The sequence below is a fragment of the Ciconia boyciana genome, chromosome 4 (genome assembly GCF_034638445.1).
Source record: "Ciconia boyciana chromosome 4, ASM3463844v1, whole genome shotgun sequence".
NCBI lineage: Eukaryota > Metazoa > Chordata > Aves > Ciconiiformes > Ciconiidae > Ciconia > Ciconia boyciana.
This window is the reverse complement of record NC_132937.1, coordinates 21,643,499-21,670,548: the sequence shown is the minus strand read 5'-3', so window position 1 is coordinate 21,670,548 and position 27,050 is coordinate 21,643,499. Positions and strand designations below refer to the sequence as shown.

Here is a 27,050-nt window from a genome sequence, read left to right as displayed (position 1 = left end):
CATGGGCTTAGCTGGCTTCTGTCCTAGTGTTTTTAGAAAACTTCTTGTTGTAGTAATGACACTGTCTACTGAGTGGGCAAGTCAGAGAATTCCAGTGGTATTCTGGAGGCTGACTGGAAGCTGCACATCAAACCAGCCATGGGGGTACAATAACACTGTGCTGAGCCAAGAACAACTGACCTATCTCTAAGTAAGGCTTATTACTGAGGGCTTAGCCCTGTGCTGACTGCTATTGCACAGCCCTGGCTGGAAGCTGACTTGCGGCCATCATGACTAAAAATCCTCTGTCTGCTTCTAGGGTGCTGGTATGCATGTTTCGGAGCACTGAAAAGCAGATGAGCTGAAGAAAGAGTTGGATCTAAGCCTTTCTGAGCTTCTGGGTATCCTTGCTGTCATCAAGTGTCCTCTCCAGTCTAACCTGGCATGGTAGTCCCTGTGCTAAATCAGATCTTTCCCTGGGATATGCTCCTTCAGTGCCCTCCTGGTGCCACATGCACTTGGACAATTCCTTTTGATAGGTGCAAAAAAACACACTCAAAACTCTTTTCCTGGAGAACTCTCTCCTGGTCAAAGACAGATACATCTTCAGCTCCTTCAATGGGCTCACCAAGGTGGGAGTCTACAAGAGAATAAGGACCTCTGAGCTGCATTTACTGCATTTTGACAGGGACTATCTGTATCGCTAATAAAGGCTCCTTTAAGCAGAGGATGGAAGTGATCTGGTGCTAACAACTGAACTGATTTTGCTGGACAACAGAGCATTAAAATCAAAGTAAAAGCCAGGAAGGCTAAAGGACTTCCTATTTAGAGGCAGCAATTCAAGACTGTTCTCCTGCTTTGCAGAAGCAAAGGAAAGAAAAAAAATGCTCTGAGGGAGAGATATGGAATTTTATTGCCATTTTACCAGCTGATTTCTTTTTATATAATTTATTGGGGGAAAAAAACCCAAACAACAAATCTTAGTCCTACTACTGAGTAATCTTTTTATAGGAAACAAGCTGAGACCTCAACATCAGCCTGATGGTGAAAAGGTAGAGGCAGAGCACTTCATAATGATCCATGATAATGAAAACACTATAGACTCATACCAGTGAATCTTTAACAACACAGGTGTCTACAGCCCTGCACTTTCTTACGTGACCATAAGAAACAAGCATATCCTCAGTGACCACAGTATGCTACGATATAAAGCTATTGCTTGGTGCCAAACTAGGGGGACACTTGTGTTCCTCAATCGTTTTGCAGGTGTTATTGAAAATCTCCCTGACAAAGATAGTCCCTGCTTTAACAAAATTGCATGCATGCATCTCCCGCAGCTCTCCGCCAGCAAAACCTGCAGTAAAAAGCCAGTGTGATGAAGCAAAAAGCATTTGGATATGGAAACATATTTTGGTTTCAAGCTTCCAAGAGGCCTTGTCATAAGCAAGGAAAAGAAAAGAGGTATTTGAAGAGGGAAAATGCATTGACAGTTATCTTCATATAGTCACATATAAAGGAGTGTCTAGACTATGGAGGCTGTATCTTGCACATGCACCTAATATGTTTATTGAAAGGTTTCTTAATCTGCTTCATGTTGTCTTCAGTGCAGCACCTCTTTCAAAGACATTTTGATCCCATTCCTTAATTTTCAGTGGAAAGGATACTGCTCTGAAGACCGGAACAATACATTTTTCAAAGATATTAGAGATACCAGTGAAAAATTAGAACATTTCATAGTTCTTTGGGAAGGTTGAAGATAGGGATTTCCTGCCTGTACCTTAGGTGGGTCAAAAAAGGCCTGAATCAAAATCACTGAATCTTAGACATTACAGCTATAATGGCCTAGAAAAGCCACCTAACCCATCTCTCTGTCACTAATTCGGGAGTGCAAACTGATTATTGCAGCTTAGGGCCACTGTGAATGCTGGGTTTATTGGGGAATCTCTGGTGTGGAACAGTTTTAACAGCAGGAAGACTTCCTGTCTCTGTAACAAACACATATGGTTTTATATTTCTGTTTCTCAAAGAATTATCTAATGGAAAAGCCAGCCAGTGGTGGAAAATATTTCCATTTTTGGAAACATGTCCATTTTTGTTATTGGTGATAGGCTGAGAGTCCAAAGAAACAAGCTGCTGCTTCTGATATTTTTGACACTGTTACATGTATTAGAAGTTCCCTTGGAGCATCAAGCTGGCTTCTTTCCAACAACACAAAGTACATGAGCCTAACAATGAGACCCTCATTCGGATTTGTCTAGGTCCTCACTCAAGCAAAGCTTCCTTGGCTTTGGTTGGGTTTTATCTACACACAGAAGTTAACAGTAACTGAGCAAGAAGTGAGCATGGATCCTTCTATTAATTTCTTAGGCTTGGGAAGAAAGAAATTAGGGGTTATTTAGTTGTCAGGGAGACATATTTACATAAAGTTATTATGCTGGGATGAAATTGGATACAGACTATACTGCATGAAGAATGAAGAATGCTTTGAAACATTTGCAACACAGAGCTATTGAGACAGACACTGTCCCAGACCAGTCACCTGGGATTAAACTGCAGCCCAGTCCCATCTCTTAAGTGCAGATTTTCTTCAGCCACCAAAAATGCTCTCTTTGGCTGAGCAAGGGGAATCAGGACAGCTGCTGGCTCTCCTCTAGTGACCAGGAAGACTTTCTAGAGATGCAGGATGCCCCTGGGGTGGGGAACTTGGCTCATCTCTCGTTAAGCATCCTTCCACCTCTTTTTCTAAAGAGACGCACACACAAATGGTTCCTGGTTTATGTGTGGGTGCGTATTTGTGCAGTGTGGCTCTAGCCAGAGGCCTAAGTGAAAAAGGCAGAAACTAGAGAGTCGCAGAGCTGAATCTTTTTGAGGGTCTACAACACAAAGAGAGGCTACAACCACAGCTGACACCCCCTTCCCCATGCAGTTACCTGTGCTAGTGCTTTGTATGCAGTGGTTCCCACAACTCTTCAGTAGGGACGATTAGCATCCTTTGGCCTCTTCAGCTGCACCTTCAGCCTCTTCATACCAATCTGGAAGCCGTTCATAGCCTGGATAGCAGCTTGGGCACTGGCAGGATTGTCAAAACTCACAAAACCTGTCAAAACATGAGGCAAGGCAGGGGGCTTAATGAGCTGAAGGGGGCCAAGGCACGTACATGCAACGACCACTGAGAATGAACATGGGGAAGGGGGTGAGGGTGGTGGAAGGGAGGGAGGGAGTGAGCAGGTAGGAGGGTGGGTGGGTAGGTAGGAGAGTGAGGAGAGGATGGTTGCCAATTGGGGACGAAGGGTAGGAGGGGTTGTTACAGATCAGTGTCCCAGGATGCAGTGCCTGGTCTGAGTGCCAGTTTGGACACAAGACTATGTGAAGCACAGGGATCCAAATGCTGGTGCCACAGTACCAGCACACACAAGATTTGGGTCACCTTTGAGCTGGGTGTCAGCAGATGTGATGCATGGTCTCAAGGCACTCTGTCTTGCTCTTTTCTTTCCATCATGACTGGGGTAAATCTCTAGACCCTCCTTCGCTCACCAACATAACCTTTCCTTTGCCTTCCAATATTAATGATGAAGGCAACCTGATGTACCTACTGCTACCTCCTTATTATGGCAATATAAGTAAAATGTGAATTTAATAAGTTCTCCATTATGGTATTCATTGGCATGAATAGTTTGATTGTTGGCCACTTAAGCAATATGAGGAGCTTTATTACCTGGCAATTACTGCAGACTTTATGTTGACTCTGCAGTTGAGAAAGATGAACACTAGTGCTTTCCTAACATGGTTTCCATAAGTAGTTTCATACCTTGCCAGCAAATCATCCAATCGTCCATGGAGTGCATCCAGCAGTAGAAACACCTATAGTGACTGAATATTGTATCTACAGGCCACCTAAAATGACATTCTTTGCCTCAGTGGAAGACTTGCTCTCTGGGGCTCAGAAGAGCCAGGATAGGTCAGAACCACACAGGATGCAATTCATCTAATGTATTCAGCTTTGTGGAGGGTTTTTGGTGTAGGTTTATTTTTCTTTCTTCTTTTTTTTATGTTAGCTCCAGGAAAAGGCCTCATTTGCTCAGACTGTATATGACTTTAGCTGGAGTGACCATGGGTCTGAGATATTAGTGAGGCAGGGGGCCATCACATTGTATAAGAATTGTCTCTGCTACCTTTGCCAGAAAAGTCCCTGTGTGCCAACAACATTTCTGAGCACAAACCCTGGGTAAGACTAGCCTGGACCAGCCTGCACTCCAGACAAAGCCATCTGTTTTCCCACCCCTGCAAAGCTCTGGCAGCACAAATAAACCCTAGGAACCCAGTGTCTCTCAATAGGCAGACTGAAATGAAGAGACAGTTTGAGAGCCCCTCAAAATGCTAATGCTGAGCATTTGCTGCCAGGTATACACCTGCTCCTGACAACAGCACCAGGCATGGCTTACAGCCTTGGGCTGTACTGTGAATGCATTCAGCAGCACCTCCTCCCTGGTCTAGTTCCTCCTCGAAAGCAAGTCTCACAGATGGCACAGGGTGGCTTGCATTTGAAAAAGACACGCATACGCATGCATGTATATGCAAGCACACCTTCTCACTCTTGCATTAAAGCTGTAGTCCCTGCCTTTGGCTAATAACATAAGTTTATGAGAGGTCATAAAACCTATGGTCTTAGCCTCAAAGTGAGACAACAGGTTTACTGAGTATGGCAGATGTGGTTTTAAGAGGGAGGTCCATGGAATAAACAGGCTTCCTTCTTCATCCTCCCCTCTTGAAGCCAAGGCTCCAAGTAACTGGCTGTCCATGCAGTTTTCCTGCCAACCACATAGATGAGGAGGTACCAACACTGCAGCTCTGAAGATGTGAGCAAAAGTGTTGCTCAAGCCTCACAGCAGTCATAAATCTCTAGACAGAAAACTGGAGAGTTATGGTGAGTAATGAGCTGGGGTATTATTCAATGGCAATGGATCTGCTTTTGCAATCACTTATTAGCCAATAAGCACCTGGTAATGTTCCCAGTTTACATTTGACTAGTTGAATAATCTATCAGTCAACAAGGTCCTATGATTTGATCTCAGCAAAGGAACAAACTAAACACCTCCTGATTTCACCTGAGTTGATTCAGTCTTTAAATACTGCTGGAAGGTCCCTTGGAAATGCTTTACTTGAGCTTCAACTTGTAATTTGCTGTCTAGCTACCTGAATACAGAATGTAGTGAAAGCCAGTTCTTTTTAAAATCACCTCTGGATTGCTAATACTCCTGTCCAAGACCCATCAGCTACATCTATAACAGTAAACTAAAACTGTGCCAGGGAATATCAGAGAAACTGGAACCCAATCATTTGTACCGCTGAAGTTTTAGAAAGGTCTTAGACATAGTTTTGGCTTGTGCCTAACTACAAACAATTCCTGGACAAAGTCTGAGTATTAGCACAAAACAGAGGCTGTTTTCAGTAGTTAGCTTGGATGTGGCCATGATATTCTGGAAAGTAAGAGAATTTAATAGTTTGGGTGTGGGCCATTCTGTGCCAGCTGGCCCCAGTGCTAGGGCAAAGTGCCAGGTATGTTTACTTTACTAATATATACACAGCTACCAAATATCAAAGCTGAGTTGGCTGCAGCTGGATAATTGTTTATATCACGTCTTTAGAGAACCTAGCTTGCCTGTGAACTTTGATTTCTACTCTTGTAACTGATCCTGTTGCAATGTACCTCTTACTGACTAAATATGCACATCTAGAGTGTGTCTACATGTGCATCCATTTGTGAGCAAATCACCTTGGGATCCTAAAATAATCAGTGGAGGTCTAGCCAATATAGTCAGTGGAGTGTAGGAAAGGATTTCTCTCTTTTTTCAGGACACTCCTAGCTGTGCTCAAATGAAACAAGTCCCACTGGCTGTGTAGCAGGGACCAGTGCTGACTGCAATGAAGGCAGGCACCTAGCTTAAATTGAGGTACCTCTGTTATGGGATTTACCTGGTTCCGCAGTTGGGACTGACATCTCAAGGTAAGTTGTTGTTAACTGGCTAGTGTCTAGGTGAGTCACTCCCCAAAGTGATGCTAATTGCTGAATCAAACTCCTAATACATGCAAACCCCACCAGAAATGCTGCCAAGTATGATGAAATTCTACTATTTGTCTGCTTTTGCAAAGACTTAGACCTTTGTTTGGGTGATAAGCCCTGGTGCTGGGATGCTTTTAGAGTTGTACCTCTGCAAGAACCTTGCCTTTAGATAAGCTCACAAAGCTACACTAGTTTTTATCATCACTTTGCTTTTGAGATGGAATGCTAAGGCCATTTCCTCATTCTGTGCAAAGCTGTAAATAATACAGCATTTTAACAAATGGGACTAATAAGAGAGATCAGAAGTGCATTTGCTCGCTATATTTCATTTAGACCAGATAATGAAGCTGGGAGCTGTACTCTGATGCTATTGGTATTAGTTGCCTACAGATTTGGACCAGATTTGGATTGTTTATTTTTTTCTCTGTAGTTGTGCTGATATCCACTGCTGTAATATAAAAATCTCCACTGGCTAGCTGCTGAGGGTGGAGGGGCTGGCGTGGGAGGGCTGGGGAGAGAGAAAGAGGAGGGCAAATGGCAATAATTGTGCATTTTCCTTGTAAGCACATCCTAGGGACAGAGCAGCTAATTCATCTAGCTTCATTTGACTGTTTTAGTTTCAGGGGGCTTGATACGCTCAGAAGTTGTTGGTGCATTCAGCTCTCCCCCTTCCTGTTATTTATGTGGAGTTGTATTTCATATTGTTGAAGGTATTTGGATGGATTCCAAAAAGAAGAAAAGCTATGGCTTATCCTGAGAGTTGAGATGTCACAGTGATAAGGGATAGGCAGATAGACAGACAGTCGAGGTGTTCTAACAATATCATATTCCTTTCTCTTTTCAGGTCAAATACCTACTGGTAGAGATTATACGACTTTTTTGTTGTTGTTGTTATGTGCACTATTGGCAGTTACCCATCTTTGTTTCTCCACATCAGTGTCAGCAGCGTTAATGGTGCTATGCCAGATTTAAACATGTACAAGCAGGAACAGAATGTATGTACTAGGAAAATAGATTAAATACTTGCTTTCTGAATGGCTTTAATGTTTAAGCCCATGACTGTAGGGCTCAAAGTACTACAGTTGCTCAAGAAGCTATCCGTGTTTTGAACACCACCCCTGCATTGTCATCTACACTCTTGAAGGACAAAAGAGAAAGGGAGAGGTTAAAAAGCTGTTTCTGTGCATCAGTTAATTAATAATCAGAGAAATATATGTTCTGGTCTGAAGATGGTTGGTAGGAGGACAGGATTTTGTGATAAATCTATTTTATGGGGGGATGTTGGATTTTTTTCTTTTTTTTCTTTTTTTTTTTTCCCCAGGGATTATGTAAAAAGGCTGTTCTAATAGATGATTTATCAAAGTAGCAAAGAATGAAGAAATCTGCTAGGACTGCAGCTCAGGGCGTATAATCTTCCTGATTCTGCACAGCATCTTCCAGGAAGGTACTGATGCTGGAGTCCATGACTTCTCCTGGCCTGCTCTTTTCCTGCATGACTGTGTAAATGATTAGCGGGCAGAAACTGGGGTAGCATCTTGGAGGGTGCTTTGGTTTCTCCCTATTTCTTCCACAGGAAATCTTGGTAGTGGGGCATGCTGAGGGAGCTTCATGCCCTTCTCATGACACCAGCATGATCATTAATGGCTTTATGTAACTGATATTACCCAAGGGCTGTTTTTCTGTTTTAATCGGCTGAGATGATAAAGAAGGGAATTAGCAATCTATCTCAGAGTGCATTTGAAGACTGTTTTGCAACTGTAAACTTTTCATTCACAGTGAGTAGTGTCTCTGCATGGCCATGAATTAGTTTGTGCACTAAGTGCAGTCCTGAATGAGCACATCGTTAGGTTCCCATGGATCCCTAATTGGTCTTTCTGAGTTTTCTGTTTCTCGTTGCATGCTGCAAGGAGAATTAGCGGTTAATGTGCAAAACAGTCTTTTGATGATCTGCTACCAGGTTAGAACAACATGTTGCCTCTCTTCAGCAGAAGCTTTCCTCTGGATGGAGCCCAATGCTTGGTAACTACACTGAGCATCCCCTAAATCAGAAGTCAAGATCATGGTGAATGACAGGTCCAGATGCAAGCTTTTGATCCAGACTCCTGAACTGGGGCAGATGGTCCTACAGCAGGTCCACTCATGTAACTAGGCTCGTCTCAGGCAATGGAAAGGAAAAGAGGAAGCTCAAAGAAACAGGTATTTAACTTGTCTTAAAACTAAGAAGAGTTATTTGATCTATGTTACAGATGCTCGCTGCACGAAACTACCATCTCAAAGATGCTCTTTGCAAGAGATTGCAACAGAAACAAATAGACATTGGTGTTTATTAGCTTCTTTAGGCCAGAGATATATTTTTCTGGTTCTGGCTGTCAGTGTATTTGTCTGATTGCCATGAGGGAACTTTCTTGGCACTTCTTGTTCCTCCAGTTATGAAAGTCACTAGCTAAGGAGAGGATCTCATTCTTCTGAACTTTTCCCTCTTGTCATTCAACCCATGTTCATCTCAGTAGAGGGAAATGAGAATAACAGAAGAGCAAGGATCTGCCTCTCAGCCTGTGGAAGGCAAATTCCCATGCGGTGAAAGAGGAGAAACGCCATGTACGTGGGCTGGGTACTAGCGCAGGAGAAGTCCATGCCCCTTGCTTCCCTTGCGTCCAAAGTGCTGCTACCGGGACACAAGTGGGGGCCTCAGCCAGACTACTAAGATGGAGGAAGATGCAGAAAGCACTGGCAATTGGTTAAACCAGAGGCCCCGCTCCTTTCCTTCACCCAAGCATTTGAGTTAGTAATTAAGGAATTATTTATTAATATAATTGGTAATAACCAATATAATTGTTATACTGGTAATAACCAGTATAATTGGTTATTAATATAACTGTCCCCTTAGCACATGGCTTCCTTGCTTTTGTTACTAACCAGTGAAGGGTGAGATCTAGGCATTTCCTGCTGGGAAGGCAGTGATAAGGTGTTCAAATCACAGGAGTCTTCTCCTCTGGGGGAAGGGTGCTGGGGAGGAGCTCTCACCCTTCTCCCCCCATCTGGACCTGACCACCTACCCCTCAGCACTTCCATGCTACTTCAGTCAATTTCATTTCTAAGATTTCTCAGTTTCTCTTTCTCCATGTTTATTAGTCTTATCAGAGAATGGAGGTTTTCCTTTAATTGCCTTGCAAGGTCTTTACTTTGCTATGTTCTTTACAAGATGTACTAGCTGCTGTCTTGCAATTTTTTAGTGCTGTAAAGAAATTCAGGATACAATCTGTATGTAAGTAGCTCTATAATGTATGTGTGCATTGGAAGGTATTGTATTGTAAGGTGATTTATGGGTACTGGAATACTCAATAAAGGAGTACGTCTGCAGATCAAGGGCACAGCACTTCAGCTGTTTTCCAGTGTCTAATAGGATTGGATGACTTTTTGGAATAGTTAACCTTCCACTGATGTTTAATCATGTCCAAGTGAGATCTGTCTATCCATTTATCCATCCCATCCATCCATCCATCCACCCATCTTTTTAATGTATGAACAGTCAGTAACTATGCTAAACAACTACTATTAAATATTTCACATCTGTGGGATGAGATAATTAGAACCTCAGAATAGTTGAAGAATTGGCTCAGAAATTTTCTGAACCATTAATGTTCATTTTAGAAATTTATGGAATATTAGAAAATCTTCAAAGTGTTCCAGAAAAAAAAATCTATTATTAATTTTTAAGGATGTAAACTAGCTGACCTAGTAAACTTAGTTAATCTTTCATAAGCCTAAATAAATTATGAAAATTTTGATATGAGATGATATGGCAAAGAATTAAAAGATGTACAGTTAATACCAATCATTATGGTTTCATGGAAAATAACATCTATCAAATGAACCTGATTGCGTGAAATTGCAAGTTTGGTTAATAAAGTACGTTTTCATAGAATATACTTAAACTTTTCTAGAGCATTTGAGAGAGCCCTTCTTTATAGAAAATGAAAGCAGCCCATATCAAACTTCTTGGATAATAGATAGACCACCAAAAAAATTGTAAATTGTGACTTACAATATTGAGGAGTTTCTAACAGGCTCCTTTAGGAGCATGCTGAAAGTTCTGTGCTATTCAGTTCCTCTAACATTACCTGGAAGACATCTAGAGTAATTACTGGTATAATTTCCCAATCATACAAAAATGGTGAAGTGGTAAATCATGACAGAAGTAAGTCATGTTGACCTGGTTCACTGCGTAGGCTGGACTCGGTTAAAGAGTGTTCATTTTAATCCAACTGTATGTAAAATTAAGTATCTGCAGGAAAAAGCAAGTGGGTCACTCATAAAAAGGGGAAATGCTCTCTAGAAAACAGTGCTTCTAACAAGAACATGCGTGTCATGATAACAGCCAAATACATGAGCTCTCAGGATTATGTTGAAATACTCAAAGTCCCAAGACTCAGCACAGTTTTGGGATGAAGCCAGTCTCTGGGGAATATCCTCTAGAAGTAGCAAGGTGATGTTACCTCTGAGTATGGCTCAGGAAATCTTACTGGAATTCTGCATTTAGTTATGGTGATTTCTCCATAAAAAATAAGTTTTAAGAATTATTCAGAACTGCAAGAATAATTCTAGGTCTGAAAAAGTAATGATGAGAGTTGCCACAGTTTATCAAAGAGAAGGTTAAACAGTCTTCTGACCATAGTCTATAAATAATTTCTAACAGAATGTGGTTTTTTTAATATAGAAAAAAAAAGAGCTTGATGATTTCTGGATGGAAGCAGACGTCTGACAAATTTAAAATGGAAATAAGACACTGAGTCTGCATTTTTCAAATAGGGAAGGTAATTAACGATTTTGGAACATCTTGTTTAGCAATAGGGGTGGAGCACCTATCACATGAAATCTTGATTAAGAGATTTTCTAAAAGGGATGCTATGACTCAAGCAGAAGGTTTGAACCTGTCACATGAGCTGAGGTATCTATCTATCTGGCATATGTTATTTCAGAGTTCAGTCCAAAGGATTGGAACGGTCCCTTCTGATACTGCATATCTGTCTGTCTGTCTGTCTATTGTTCATTTCACATTTCAGATATTTAGAAAATCAGTTCTTGCCTACTAATCTAGCATAGACTGCGGTAACAGTCATGATAGAGGTGACAATTGATGTTAATGCCTTATAATAAATGGCCCCAAAGTGTGAGCTGCAGACCACTGAGACAGCTGACTGGTACTCGTTCTTCATCTTGCTTCCAGCTGAGAGAAACTGAACAGATGGGAAGGGGAGATTAAATGAAGAGTGAAAGTAGATAGCATGATTAACTTTCTCTAAAGGTCAGAACACCCAGTGCAGAAGGTAGCTTGAAATACACAAGCATCTTGCTTATGTCACCTTCCCGTCTTCCCGTGCATGAAACTACTTCTATACATTGAGGCAGTGTGAGCTGGAACGTGCAGAGAAGTGGTCCCTGTTATTGTGCATTGTCAGTTGGATGCTTTCCAGATAGTGCCTCAAAGAAACAGTATCTTCTCTGAAGAAGGTTGAGGGCTGTAGATGCTGACCCTGAATATGGTGTTTCAAACCAAGAAGGACTTTTCTTCCTATGAGTCTTCTCTTTCACAATCTGTTTGGTTTTTTTTAATACAGAAATTACTGTCATGACTCACATTGAAAGCACAAGGTTAAGATTCAAGATTAGATTAGAATTTGGACAGTTTAAATTACTGCATGGTCAGATCTAGGATTTTGACTCCTACTTACATCTGGAACCAGGGCACCTGATCAGGACCAACTTTTTCTAAAAAGAGAAAAAGTAGTAAAAATCTGATATAGAAAACCACAACAGATTTCTCTTCCTAAGAAGGGAGCTAACACTAAAAGCTTCTCTTTTTCCTGTAAACAGAGCTTGTCTAAAGGATGAGCAACTATTTGTCTGATGCTGTGGACTGTGGTTCTACCCATTCTGCTAAGTAGGAGTTGAAGTCATCCAATGAATGGATGGAAGAAGTGAAGGATTCAGGCTTCAGCCATTCTTTGGAGACCCCATGAATCAAATATTGGACCAGTATACATATGTCTGCTGTGAACAAGAAGCATTGTGGGTCGACTAAAAGAAACATAATGTTCCAACCCAGATGATAATGATGATCTTCCTCACAAGGAACAAACTAACCAGTGAGGAATCACCCATAGATAAGTGAATGGTATTTAGTCTTTTTTTGAATGATGATTAGAACTGGAGCAATTTCCTAATTGCTTTCAGAAATGGAGGGAACTCTTTTTGACTTGCTTTCTGAGCCTTCCTTGTAAATGTTTGATGTCATGATGTGTCAATATAAGGTTTATGGGCAAAGTACATGGTTGGAAAAAGCAGATGAACTTTTGAAGAGAAAAATTCTTCTGCCACTGTAAAACCAGAAGCAAAGAATGAGCTTAGTGTAGGTTTTACACAAGTTATGAGTGGGATCTCAGTAGGTGCTCAGTTAAGGATGCACTGAGAGTGTTGCTGAATCAAGATGAAGGCTATTTTTACACTTGTTTTGTTGGAGTTGTACAATGTAAACAAGATGAAAATAACTACTGAAGCTCCCACCAGCCATGTCACAATCAATTTCTCATCTTAATCTTAATTTCTTTGCTCCGAGGTTCTCTCTTGGATCCCACTCAATTTGTGGGTTCGTGATAAAGAAGCCGTGTATGAACACTGCAGCTACTAAAATCACCAGTCGTCCTTCTTGGTCTATAAGAGACAAGCATCATAAAAGGTGACCTTCTTTTAGATAATATTTCATAGTGGGGAAGTAAATGCCTTCCTGGGCTAATCAAGGAAAAAAAACCCAAACAAACCAGGAAAACCAATCAGGAAGGTGCACTGTGAATTGTACTAGTGACTATTTTTGTCAGTTCTCTCATGTCCAAGGGAGTCTCTGAAATAGATCCATTCTTGGTGTAACAATGTACAGAATCTCCGACCTTTCTCCTGCTGATCATTACTTAGATGGACAACTAATTGTCTCTCCATGTCGTTGGACACCTGATACCTCATTATGGGTAGGTTGGGGCAACCCAATAGGTAGAGAAAGACCTGAAGCTTCTCTTGTGGGTCAGTCTGGGAGTTTCTGTTCAGAAGACAGAAGCAGTGATGAATAGATTTTGGCCATGCTTTTCAAACAAATACTTGACTGTCTATGGAGGCCACTGTGTGAAAACCAGCTAACAAAACTAAAAGTGAAATCAACAGGAGAAAACCTCCTCATATGCAGTGAGTCATCGGGAAGGAAAAAGAAAAGAGAAAATCTCTTAATATCTAGACCAGGAGGTTGTGAACTGGCACTGAACTATGCTGCGTACCAAGAGGAGAAAGGAAAGAGTTATACAAGTACATTTTAAGCTGGAAGATAACACACTTTTCCAGATCCAATCAGCTGTTACATCTGTGGTCCTTTCAGTGTCAATGTAAGAACTCTGTGTTTTCAACTACCCACAATGGACAGGGAGATGAATATCTGGCTTCTTTTGTCATCAAGATCAATGGGAATGAAACATCTTCATATTACAGTGTAGCTGCTGATAAATTCCTCTGGGTCTGCCAGCAGAGCATTCCCCATTAATGGTCTTCAAGAGTATCCTGAATCCTGGAGATCTCTGTGAAGAGCCTTCTGCAGTCCCTCAGAAGAGTTGCATTCAGTCTGTGAGATTTGAATCATATCATAGATGGCCTAAAGCCTGATCTAATTCTGGCTTCTGGGGCTCCTGCCTGATGACCCGTCTGAACTCTTGATCCACCCTTGGGTGGCAGATGGGAAAATATGCTTGTGTTTTAATTAGTGAAATAAGGACAGTAGAAATATTGCTGGAAAACACATTTATGAAAAAGCCTGTGATTAGAAAAACTGAAGACCTGAGAAAAATCAGGATGGTTATTGATAATTTGGACAGGGATCTTAGTTTGAAAGGGGGATGTGTAAAAATATGAGTCACCCCTAAAAATGTGGCTCTTGCAGACTCCTAAAATCAAGAAGCAAAAATTCTTCCCTCATAAGCATTTTTAAAAGCCTGATAACACAATAATCCTTCTGGAGCCTGTTCAGCTGTTTCAGGAGATGCACAATGAGCAGGGTAAATACATTACAGTTTCTGGAAACCCTTCTAAAGAAGGGTTTTAAAAGGTAATTAGGGACCTATCTTTAGAACAATCATATAATTTCACCTTTAAATGGTCAGAACACAATCAGATTTGTAGGTCATGTTGCCAAAAAGGGAGAAAACCTGTTGCCTGTGAAGTAGCCAAAGATAGCAGTTGCTCATAGATGTTAGATGCACCTCCTCCCTTTTATAACAATGAAAATGCCTGGCTAACTATCAAAAGGACTGAAGCTCAGCTGGCAAAAGGGGCATAGTCCCACTGTCCCTAGGTTTTCCATGGGTTACATCACTGAGGATCTCATTAGAGATGTGCTCTGGCCTGCAGGGAAGGCCAACAGCATCGTAAGCTCTATTAACAAGAGCACAGCCAGTCAGTTAGGCATGTGATTACCCTTCTCCACTCAGCACTCATTAGACCACACCTGGGCATCTAATTTTGGGCACCGCCTCCCCACAACATAGGAAAGACAGTGACAAAGTGGGGTGAGTTCAGCATATGGCCATCAAAATGGACAAGGGCTGGAGCACTTGGCCTGTGAGAGCAAGAAGACATAGATAGTCTCTCCACAGCGGTGCATGGTAGGAGAATGAGAGACAAGGGGTATAAATTGAAACAAGAGAGTTTCAGGCTGGATATAAGGAAAAGCTTTTTCACCTTGAAGGCCAGCAACCATTGGAGCAGGCTGCCCAAATTCAAACCACTTTTTCAGTGTTTTTCATTGTTTTTAATAATTTGCAGATATATTTACTATTGCAGAAATATATATATATAAATACATATATAATGTACATACCTATAAATATGTGATATATTACAGATCAAGACTGGGGAGAGTGGAGATGAGGTTTAATTTGCTTGGGGATTTGAGACAGATGAAACCAGAAATGGTTAAGGAATGTATACCTATTTCTATGGGGATCTGCAAGTTGTTACCCTGATGACAACCTTTGAAGATGGCAATATATACTATTTGAAGATGTTAATCTCATCTGGGGATTTTTTTTTGTTTTGGTTTGCTTACTTGAAAAGGGAAGATATCACATGCATCAATACATTAAAACAATGATAACGTTGCAAAATGAAGCACTCGAATTAGAAATGCAAGAAATGATGTTACCAATAAAATTTTAATTCTGTATTGTTTTGTATATCCATTAAGGCATTGCTTCTAACCACACATTTCTGTATTTTTCTTTTTCATGGCATCCTTGTTTTAATTACTGTACACAATGAATAACATAACAGGGTGAGGAAAATGGCAATGTATCAGACTCATTATTGCAAGTGTTGGAATGTAGACAGTAAATAAGGAAGGGAAAGGATGGTTTCGTAGTTGTACAACCAAATGCTGCCTTGGAGAACTGGAATTGATCCCTGTTTCTGCCATGACATCCCAGTTATGCTGGGTAAATCATATATCACAAAATTCCTTAATAAGATCTCCTAGGCTACTTTTTTACTAGTACATAAAATAGGTCAGGCTCTGAGTGCAATCTACATGCAGTCTGCAATCTGAGTTGTATCTACATGACTAAACTCTCTTACCCCTCAAAAAAGGGTGGCCTTGACTATACTGCTGTCTAGGGACAGTCCCTGGCCCTTGTCACCCCTGAGCCATGCCCAAAGAATGTCCAGCCATGAGTTAGTTGTCATGGCCCAGCTAGAGCCAGTGGCACACAAACATTAAAAAGATACGGATAGTTATGGCACAGCGTTTGAGCTGATATGCAAGGCCTCTTTAATTTGCCAGTGAAGATGAAGCTTTACTATGTGTTCCTCTTGGTGCTCAGTGTGTGACCTGAGATTTCACTGGCGGAAAGGCTGCTGCCGGTACCTGCATCTGAAGAGAACATAAACGTAGGATGCCCTGCATTGTGCTAAATACTTTGAGAAAACAGGCAAACAGACTGATCAGGCTGATGGCATCTCAGATTAGGCATCCAAGATTAATAAATAGTTTTGAATATCTTTGTATGGCTCATCATCCCCTTGGTGAAATGAGGACACCATGAGCACTGTGAAAATGCTGTTACTTAGCTCTGTGAACCTCTCAAATGCTTTGCTGGGGAGGGCCTTAGTAAAACAGATGAGGAAATAATAATAAATTCATATTCATAGCAGGGTTTGAATATCGTGCGGAAAGGAAGGCCTGAGGACAAGCACAGAGCTGTGAGGATCTATTGAACAGCTGCTCAGTAACTAGCTAGCTGACAGACTTCAAAATGCTGAAGAGCAGTCCTGTGCAGTGAATGAGACAGGATAGATGGATATAAAGAAGTTGAAGATAGATATATGGGGGGACGGATGGATGGTTGGATGGATTGATAGAGACTTGTCCATTCTACGGCTCGAATTCACCTTGCATAAGAGAGATCTTGGGAAAACAAAAATAAAAATAGATGTAATGGGTAGACAAAATGCTGTGGTGGGTCTGCAGTTTCCCAAGAGTGGGATGTGGTAAGTCTGTGCGCTGCAGATCCATCACCCTGAGTTCAGAAATGGCCCTGCCTGTTGGAGGGGTCATTATTTCTGATTTCTGAACAGAAACTTCTGGACTGAATTAAAGTAGCACTAGAGACCCTCCTCTGGCATTTCTACACATGGAGGTGTTCACATTTGAAACTGTAATATCCTTGGACCACATGTAGGACCGGTTGTGTATGATTCGAGTTCACTTACTCTATCTAATGTCAAAGAGTTTTTAGAGGAGGTGGCAGTAAATAGCACACTCTGCAGGCACACGAGAGCCCAGTCAGGTTCTTTTCCTGGGTCCCAGTGCTGATGGATTGATTTGAAGCCCAGAGCATTAAGTTTTTAATTTCACTAAAACCTCTTTTTTTGTCTTTTCTTTCTTCTCACATTCACTCTTAACATCGGTCATTTCTGTTAGTCACATAAATAGCTGTTTCCCGTTTGAAGGTCATTAAATGAGTACCCACAAAGACCCTGCAGTAATGAATTCCTCCATCTAATTATACTATGAGTAAAAACATTTAAAATGATTGTGTAAGTGTGCATGTGAGTAAGTATGTACAAACATATCCATAACTTTTAAATATATTCTGGATGGACTATGTCTGTCACTTGTGTGGAGAGATGGATAGAATAGTGATAGACACATGGACATACAGGTAAATAGAAGATAAATTCTGCTAACATATTCTTGTCTAATAAATTGTTAAGCTACAAAAGAAAGCAGAAGTCCCTGTGTACAATGTACAGATTTTCTTTAATGTGAGTTATTGGGAAAAGACAGAGCTGTCCCTTTAACTGGAGAGCTGCAAACAGCTGTTCCTTATGCATACATGCTTGCTTGGTCTGAAAGTTTTGGTAAGTCAGTGCATAACTGACAGTTAGATTTATCTCCCCAATAAGCAATCAACATAATAAAGGAAAAATGCTTTCAGTGCACCTTTGAGAGTGCATCAGAAATTAATCTAAACATCACATTAATTATAGTTTGTAAATGAATAGTGGCTCACAGCCCTAATACTTCTCCCGCTCCTCCTCCTCCCCCTGAAGCCTCCCCCAGCCAACTGCAATGGCTGGAGGTGCTGTGCAGTGAGTTTGATGAACAGCTCCTTCTCTTGATGAACAGCTTCTTCTCTTTCTTACTCACACAACTCTTTCCTTATCAGCTGGAGAAGAGTCCCATCCTTACTCTGTGGACCTGAAGTCTCAGAGCCTGGCTGCTTTGGAGTATAACAGGAAGTAGCTAGGAAATAATAAACTTTTGTGCCTCCTTCCTCTTTCCTCTGGGAGCCCTAAGCATCCCTCCAATGGTGTCCTTCTCTCCTTGGCTTACTTTCCAACAAAGCTGGACACCTCACGAATCTCTCCTTGGCTGCCTGTCTGTTCCGGGTCCTTCAGAGTGGAGAGGACCACAACAAACTAGTGCTGATCTGAACCGAAACATCCCAGGGGTCAGGCATGCTTAATGCATCTGGAAAATCATCCCCATATTGTCTCAGCTCAGGCACTTGAATTAGCAGCTTCTTCCATTACACTCTGAGCTTTGGTCTGTAGCCTGTAACTATATGGGAATGGCAATCTGATATTGTCCAGGGACCTGAAACAAAACGTATTGCCACTACATCACGCAAAGTAAAGGACGTAGCGTAATTCCATGGGTTACAAGGAGAAAGGCTTGGGTAGATATTTTTCTTAGGAAATTTGAAATCAGGTTAAAAGTAAAAAGAAAAAAAGTCAAATTTAATCATAGTACTGGTAACAGCAGCAAGCAGAGTTCCAGCTCTCTCCCAAGTGCTTTCTAATAATTCCTCTATCTGGTGAGAATCTTCCTATTTACCAAAGGAAGAATCAGAAAAGAAATCCCCCAAAACTTTGAGCTGATAAATAACTCTCCTCATCCATGGATCCTAAAGCCCTGTGCAAAGGAGTCAGGGTCCTGCTACAAGAGGGGGAACCCAAGGCACACAGCCAGGTTGACTCATGATCACCCAGATGGGGCAGGAACACAGGAATGGAATTTCTTACCCTTACACCACCTTACTCCTGGACCTGCTCATTTCCCTGGATGAACTTAAGGAAAGCTGGATTTTTTATTAAATGAGAAACCTCCAGATTTGGCAGGGTGTGTTGGAAGCACATTGTGAGCAGGTGCTGAGCAATATTTTTCTGATGTACCTCAGGGTCTGTTGTTCCACTTCTATGTCTTATGGAGTGCTGCCAATGCACTTTAGACCTGATCTGCAATGCCCCTGGTCCCAGTGCCCTGCATAGCTTTGCCAATGTCCTAGTTTCTTGATGTTTCCTTCTTCTTTCTGTTTCAGCTTCCAGGTGGAAACTCTAGACCATCACAACCTGCCTGCTGCCTTGCATCTCCCACTCCACCTTTCTGCCACCACACTGCAGTCTTGAACTGCCACAGTGTGTTTTTAATAACATGATACAAGCTCTACCCAACCCTCAGCCCTTCTCCTGAGTCCAGTCACCCCCTCCTGTGTCCAGTCCTCATTCCTCACTGCTTTTCTCACCTTTAATCCCTCTCCTTTGGCTCCCCTGTTTCTTTTCATAAGCTAGGAATGAGAAGTTGTTTAGTAGGGAACAGAAATATTTAACAGTGAAGCTAATTAACTACTATGACACTCATCAAGTGGTGTTATCTTCTCTCTTTCAGCAACTTCAGAATTTTTCCAAATCAGGTGGCCCACTAGCAACTTTTGAGTGGACTCTCTGCAGGAATCTGAAATGAAACTTAATGTCCATGTTGTACCAAGGGTCAAAGATGTTTCCTTTAGGCCATATAAATCTATGGTCCTAAGAAGCCCTCACAGTTTGAGGTCAAAGCTAGAATGCTCCTTGCTACGTTTAATGTGGGACATTGCAAAAAGGGGTGGGACATCCCTACTGCCAGTGTGAAAGTCCATCTGGAATGCATAGAAAAGGAGAAAAACATCCAGCAGTTGTGGTTGCTCACTCCTGGGGTGTCAGACCATGTCAAGCTGAGTGGAAGAAAACCACTGTGTTTCTGTGAGCATAGGAGTGGTCCTTCACAGAATCCTGGAGTCATTGTCCCATGGGGAGAAACTGAAGCTGCCACACCAGCACGTATGGGGAACAGGCACCTGCCAAGGAGACAAATGTTGGGGACAAAGGGGAGGCATGGAGTAGAACTGGCCTGACAGTGTCTGCTGCTCGATGGTGTGCAAAGAGCCAGCAGATCCAGGTGCTCACTGCTCTCAGAAAGAGGTGACTGGAAGAATGAATTTCCAAGTACACCAGTAAAGCAATTCCTCCAGCTTTAATTTATCTACATCTTATTTGACACCTTGGGGTAATCACTTGGCCTCTACTGCTCCATCCATGTCCTCGTTTTTCTAATTTCTGTCATGTCTTCCTAATTAATATTGCCCAAACCTATCCTTTTCTCTCTCTTCTCTGTTAAAACATTTTCCTAGAACGTGTCTGTCTCTGTATTTCACTAGTGTAAAATCTTCAAATGCTTTCTTAAAATGTGTCTTGTGTGACAACAGTGAGTGCTCCTGAAATTAGGACTGTATTGTAGCATCACCCTATGACAGAGGTAGAGTTAACCGTGTGTGGGCAGCATGAAGAAGGGCTCTTCTCACATTGACTACTTGCCTTAGAAGCCTTAATAGTGTCATTTTACTAGAGTTTTCTTTTTGCCTTGTACACAAACTGGCCACATTTAAATTATCTGCATAACTGAGAGGGGAATTATCACCAGAATCATTACAACCAGTACATAGATATATTGCATGTCCTCTGACATTTAGGATACCTATACACAGAAGAACTTACACGTATGCAGTGGGAAGGTGAGAGACCCAGTGCAGTCTCTGCTTTGCACAAAGACAAGATATAGTTCCAGGGTCCTGCAGAAGTTGACGTTCAGGCTGTGACACACTGTGCCTATGTGCAAGACATCCCAGATCAGCCTGCTGTGAGAATGGGAGTCACTGTTTTCAAGGAACATCTGATGAAGTGTAATTTTTCCCTGAGTGAGCCAATGATTCCTGCTGTGGCCCTGCCATTTCACTGGGAACGGACAGCATGTCCCAGTGAAGAGAAACATGCTGGCTGTAAAAGAAGTACATGGGAAGAGGCTACAGGTATCAGCTGGGCATTGAGTGAAGGACTAGCAAGAGAGGAGAGAGAAGGACAGAAAGGTGAAGACCTGTGAAGGTGAAACGAATGATTTTGAATACAAGATGGTGGACAAGGCAGCGCCTGAGGAGAAACCCAAGGAGATGATGATATTGTCGGTGTGATGGAGGGTCAGGCCATGGGGATAGGTAGGATGTTGCTGAGTGGGAGGGAGAAGTGTGGTCTGCACTTGGACATATTACAGATGTATAAGGATAGGGGAAAAAATAAAAGCCAGAGGTTTGAAAAATTGTAAGAGGAAAGAAAAGATTTAGTCTAGCCTGGATATGTGCAGCAGAAGGAAAGTCTAAAGCAAAGAAGCCTCCCAACTGAAACGACTTTTTTAGTGAGAAGTCAGGGTTGTTTCTCAGGCAGTCTTACACACTACAGCAAGCAGTCCTGCTATGGAAAACAACAGACATATTTTGAGCACTTGAACATTTTATACATGAGATGGGTGTTTGCTGTACCATGCATTCCTCACTGCTCCTTGTCAGCCAGGAGGCTGCGGCCTCTGAATTGGGAAAGTTGAAGGCTTCATGACCACAGCATGGTTTCTTCGGTGCGTGCAGGTGCTAAAGGTTTTCTGCAGGGTTGTGGACTCCAGAAACCAGGAGCAAGGCTTGTGGCTCCTCTTGCTTTCTTCCTAACACTCCTATGGCTGCCCTTACACTATCCTGCCAGTGGTGGCCAAAGGAGATATAACTTTCTGCTGGAAATACAGGGGAGAATTTAGAGTCAAACAGAAAGGAATAAAAGTCCTATTTTGAGATGCTGCTCTACTGACTGACTCACTTTGGGCCAGCTGCTTACAGATAGTCCAACAGGGAGACAAGAGCAGCAAATGAAGTATTTTCTGTTCCTATGGAAAAAAACATGGTGACATTTTTCTCCATATAATTTTTTAAGTTTGTCTAAAGCAGGACTTCTTGACAATTTCTCGACAACCTGGGGCTAGACTCTGTTACAGCAATTTACTTGGGATCTGCATAGCAGGTACATTTTAAAAGGACATATAATGGTGGAATGTCTTTCTGGAGCCAGACAGAATTGTCCCCCCAGGCTACCAGTTGGAGAGCTCTAGCTGGGTTAAAAAAAAGTGAAACAGAATGCAAATACTATGTTTTTACATGTTTAGTTTTGGGAAATGTTTAAGCAGAAAAAGAAAGAGTTTTCTTACTTCCAAAGTTAACAAAACACCTTTTTTCCTTTAGGAAAAAGTAATTTTGGGTTTTTTTTAAATTTACTTTCTGAACAAAAAATGATAATCAGCGCCAGCTTCAGTGGACTTAGCAAAACAAATGAAAGGCCTGATTTTCTGTAATACCCTCCACATTTTTACATTGCTCTAAAGTTGAAAGTCAGCAGGGTGGGAGGTTTTGAAGAGCAGTGTGACATACTTGCGATAATTAGTTACCTGTACTTCTGCTATTTCTATCCTTCTGGAGGTGGTGCACATGGCAGCATAGTCAACATGTTTGTCTGAGACCAACAGTCACAGCAGGCACTCAGCTCTATGGGAAAACAAGTTAAAGCCAGAGAAAACTGGGGCTTGACACCTGGGACCCAAAACTGACTGGACTTGGATATTTGTGTCTCAGAAGCTAATATAAGGTGACTAAGATCCACTAGCCATCTTTAATTCCTGCTTTTGCTTGCCTATGTGCTTGAGTCTACACATCCAAAGGGCACCATCCTGCTTTCAGGCTGGAATATCCCACCATTAGTTTTGGAGGTTACTTTGTCAAACAAGCTGATGTTTAGGTTCTCCCAGTAAGACTCAATGTTAAGAAAAATTTCTGCTAAGATCCCTCAATTCCTGCTCAGCTATCAACCATGACCTTACAGTACCTTGGAAGCAGCAATAAAGCCAGCCCCACAAGCATGTCCTACAAGCTAGGTATGTGTTGCTGTCTTCCTTAAGCCTTGTATCCAGAAAGCCTTTGAGCTAAGAGGAGATAAGGTGAATACCTGTCCAGAAGATACTCTCCTTACTGGACTTGAGTCTCACCTCATTTCTCCATTTACCTTTGTTCTTCCCACTTGTCAATATGTGGAGAACCAGGCTCAGTACTCCCCTAAATATTTAAGAAAGGAATGGCAATTTAATTGCCAAAGGTCCATTTCTAACCTGTGGGTATCCTTGGAGCATTAGTTTTCAATGCCACTTAGAGCTGTGCTGGTCTGCTCATCTTGTTATGAGTTTTTATATGGTTAAAGCTCTGAAAAACAGGTGGGCTCTGGATGGGGCTAGATCGTAGTTTCTTATTTGAATTTCCCAACTGCCTCTTCACACTTCCTTTATTCCTCTAGGGCTTGAGAGCACAGCAACCCAATGACTACTGGTGAAGGGGAACGCTGTGTCCCCTCCCAGCAGGGGGCAGGGCTCCTTCAGTCAAAGGGGAAAATAGCCTGCTCAGACCCTCTGAATGGGCAGGAAGAACTGTGCATAGAAAAGGGGCACGAAACTCTTGGAAGCACTGGCTGACATGCATCATAGCTAGCAAGGGATGAGGTAAGAGTTTTGGGAGGTGGGCTGTCCAGGAGGGGAAAGGGGAAGGCAGCATGGAAGGAAAGCATAGTGTGGAGACTGAGAGTGGCTTTAGAATCAAATGAAACTCCAGTAAGTCTTAGCTCTGGAAGTTTGCCTGAGAGACAGAGTTCAGATCAGCTGCAAGTAACGGAAAAGAAAAGCAATAGTTTGTCCTGTTGCACTTCTCAGGGAAGGTCTGCAAAGAGCTCAGGATGGCGGAGAACCAGAAATTGCACATCCCAGTGGTGGCCACATGGATTGGTGAGATCCCCTGTCCACCAGGTGGGATGGGATCAAATGCGGCAAGGTCCCCATGCTGCCACGCTGCCAGAAAGGACCCTTCACAGTAACACCTTTGCAAACAGCGGGATCCCATTGAGACACCAGGCACACATCACCACATGGCTGTTGGCTGGCTGAGCCCTCCCGTTGTGGGTGCAGCTCAGGGTGTCCCTAGCTGGTGGCTCACAGGCAGTTGAGGCTGTGCTCTTTCCATGCTCCACCTGGTGGGGTTGAGCCAGCAGCAAGGCCAGAGCTGTGTGAGCATGGTACAGCTTTCAAACCCAGCCTCTTAGCATGGCCTGTCAGCTGAGGCACAGGGTTAGCTCAGTCTATCTGTATCTGCTGTGGTGCTAGCTCGGGCCCAGTGGGCTCAGAGCATGGCTGCCTGTGGTCCACCAAGCAGCCATCCCCCCAGAAGACCAGGCTTTCAGCTGATGTTCAGCCCTTGTCCCCTTGCAGTCTAATGCATCACAGCTGCTGGAAAGCTGACCCACAGCTCTGTCTTCCCTTCAACCCCATGACCTCTTTTTTCTTTTCCTTAGGTACAGAAATGCCCCTTCTGCCACATGCTCCTGCTGCTGACCCTGTCAGCACTTCACCTACCCCCCCAGCCCCCTCCATTTTGCTCCAGATGCTTTATTCTTTTCTGTACCCTCCCCATCTCCCCTTCCAAGGGGGGATATTTTCCACCCCACCACCAGCAGCCGCAGCACCCTGCTGCTGGTGAGATGCCAAACTTTCACCTATAAGCAGCGCACACAACTCTGAGCATGAGACAATTAGGAGAGAGAGGGGGAAGAGGGAAAGTATCAACAGGAGTAAATTGAGAGAAATCATAAAGCTTAAGCAGAAAGAAAGCAGTTTGAAAGGTAAAGTATTCAGAGAAAGCCCTTTCCTGGATGAATCTAATTGTTTTGTTATCTTTACCCACCAAAGCATTTACTTTGGTTTGTCGCCCGATCCACAAACACTTTCGAGGAGATGACATTACCGAAAGGCAGGAACATCTGCATCAGCTCAGCATCCCCAAACTCCTGGGGCAGATGGTAGATAAACAGGTTACAGCCCTCTGGTCCTATCAAGAGAAAAAGAAGACCCATGAATGGAGAGAAATAGGATATGAGAAAGCACATGGTGGAGATATACTTTGGCATCCCCTCTCTCTGACTAGTGAGGGGTCTCATCTAGGAAGCAGTCTGTAGACTCTCAGAGGAACGGACAAAGCAGAAGACCAGGAACTCAGAAAGCCACCTAGAGGCTATGCTAACTAACTTCATTAACCTTCCCAGGACAGACACCAGGATAAAATCTAGACAGAGGAATGCAGCAGCACATGTGGCCATGGAAAGACAGAATGGAGGAATAAGAACAAAAAGAATGAAATAATGTGGTTCATAGTTTTAATTTGCTCCTCATAATCTCATTTAATCTGTAGAGTTTTGGGTGACCCACACTAACCCTTGCCTCTTCTCAGTGTCTGCATGCAGAAGTTTCATTATCCTTCTTGTATCTGTGTGAGGACTGTGATAACAAGTAGAAAGATATGCACAAACCCACAGGCTTATTTTGTTTTGTAGAATTTTACATTCAATCCCCAGCTTGACTCAGCCTGAACACTCCCCCAGATCTGGACAGTTTGGCCATGTCCCCCATTCTAGAGGGTTCTGCAAGAGAGACTACAGATGGATTTAAATCCAAATTACTAGACAAGAGGAATTGCCTTTTTTGCCTCAGTGCTGTAACATACCTATACTCTTACAGACTTCAGAGGGTGCTTGGAAAAATAGTCAGAGAAGAGTCTTTAGTTGGAATATGCAGTTTTGTTAGAGACCCTCAGAAAATGTTCTGTTGAAATTGTATTTTGGGGCAGAAGAGGGAGAATCTGCCTCTGGTCAAATAGCCTAGAATGAAACTTTTCAATGTGACTTTTATTTTTAAGCATGCTGTACTTGAGCAAAAGTCAAAAGAGAACAGGTATGTCCAAGTGGTTTTGTTGAAAAAAATAAACATTTAAACCCCTTGCAGTATTCACTAGCAGAAAACTGTAGAGTTTGAGGAGGCAGGGATTGTTTTTTTCATGGTCTTATTTCCAAAGGTACTTCCAGTTGCTGCCCAGCTCTGCACTGACCTTGACAGGTAACTCCAGCTCTGCTTTGCTCAGGGGGGGTCGAGATGAAGGGGATACAGTGCGTGCTCCTTGCCACAAGGGTAAGAGGACAGAGGGAAGGAGGGTTTCCTCCTTCCCCTCAGCCCATGTGCCTATAACCCTGTGACCTGACTCAGACAACTTTCCCCCATTTACGTCTGGGGCACAGTGTGGGGAAGGAAAGGTGGGGTTTTTTTAATACTCTCATTTTCTTCATCAGGGCATAATTATGGTGTCATAACACAGCAAATTACAACTTTGCCTTTCCTGTTAGGGAGAGGAGTTCGCCTACGTGCTCCCACCTTTTATTAGCCATTACTCATCCCCCCGGCTGGCAGGAGAAGTACGGCAAAGTCAGGATTCTGACAGATGCCCATTTAAAGCTCATTAAAATTCCTGGGCCTCAGTGTGATTGAAGTCACAGGCTCTCCACATTTCCTTTTGGATTAATGGAAAATGAAGCCCTAATGAATATTTGCTAAGCACAATTTTCCCCACTAATTTGCTAAAAGGACTGTCATGAAGGAACAGCTGATCCTTTGCATCTTGTGCATTTCCTAGAGATCGTGAGGATGGTAACAGGGTTTCTTCCAAATGGGAGGGATAGTGGTACGGTGGGATAATTAACTAATTAGGCACCCAGTCATCTGCTTAGCTAAATTACTTTTAAACCTCAGTGGCCCACAATCAGGCTCCCCTATTTCATGCCAAGCTTTTCCATCTTTCCCCACCTCCCGTCTGCCTCTTCCTTAGTCTCCTCACTGAGCAACTATCCCTTCTCCAGTCCTTGCTGCAGTTCATTTCCACACAATGTGGAGTTATTGGCATGATAAACTAGATATGAAACAGTCTAAAAGTGTTAAACAAACACCGACCCCCTTAGGTATCTGTTAGAATTGAGAAAATTCTGCCCAGGAGAAGACCACAGTCCAGAATAGCAGGGAAAAATTCACTCCTTCATCTGAACGTGCCCCAAAGCATTTCTGCTGTGGGATTTGAGGTCTATATTATAATAGAATGGGTAAAATCTTGACTTTGCTGCAATTAGTGGCAAAATTCCCACTGACATCACCAGAGCCAGCAGTTTGCTCTGTAAAACTGACAAATTCTTTCAAAAATGCCAGCTGCATTTCCTGGGGTCTTGGATATGTTGTACATGAGTAGGGATTCTGCCTGCACGTGGTGAGAAACACCTACTAAAGCATAAGGCAGACCAGGAGGCATGCAACTTCATCTACACTGGGTTTAGAGGTTGGGCTCAATGAGAGAACAAACCTTAGTTCACCTTGAAATCAGTTTTG

General features: G+C 42.5%; 1 protein-coding gene across 46 annotated transcripts in view; it reads right to left on the bottom strand.

Annotated features, from left to right (window-relative positions):
• Window positions 1–2,948: 2,948 nt before the first annotated feature.
• CELF4 (CUGBP Elav-like family member 4) overlaps window positions 2,949–27,050 on the bottom strand; it is a 735,309-nt gene continuing 711,207 nt past the window's right edge. For 20 of the 46 annotated variants that reach the window (XM_072858800.1, XM_072858799.1, XM_072858805.1 and 17 more), the window contains 2 exons: window positions 24,595–24,678; window positions 2,949–3,076 (listed from right to left, as the gene is read on the bottom strand). In XM_072858800.1, coding sequence (XP_072714901.1) covers window positions 2,949–3,076; window positions 24,595–24,678 — 212 coding nt within the window. Of the gene's footprint in view, window positions 3,077–24,534; window positions 24,679–27,050 lie in introns of all 46 variants that reach the window. The other 26 variants (XM_072858824.1, XM_072858822.1, XM_072858829.1 and 23 more) reach the window with 2 other exon arrangements.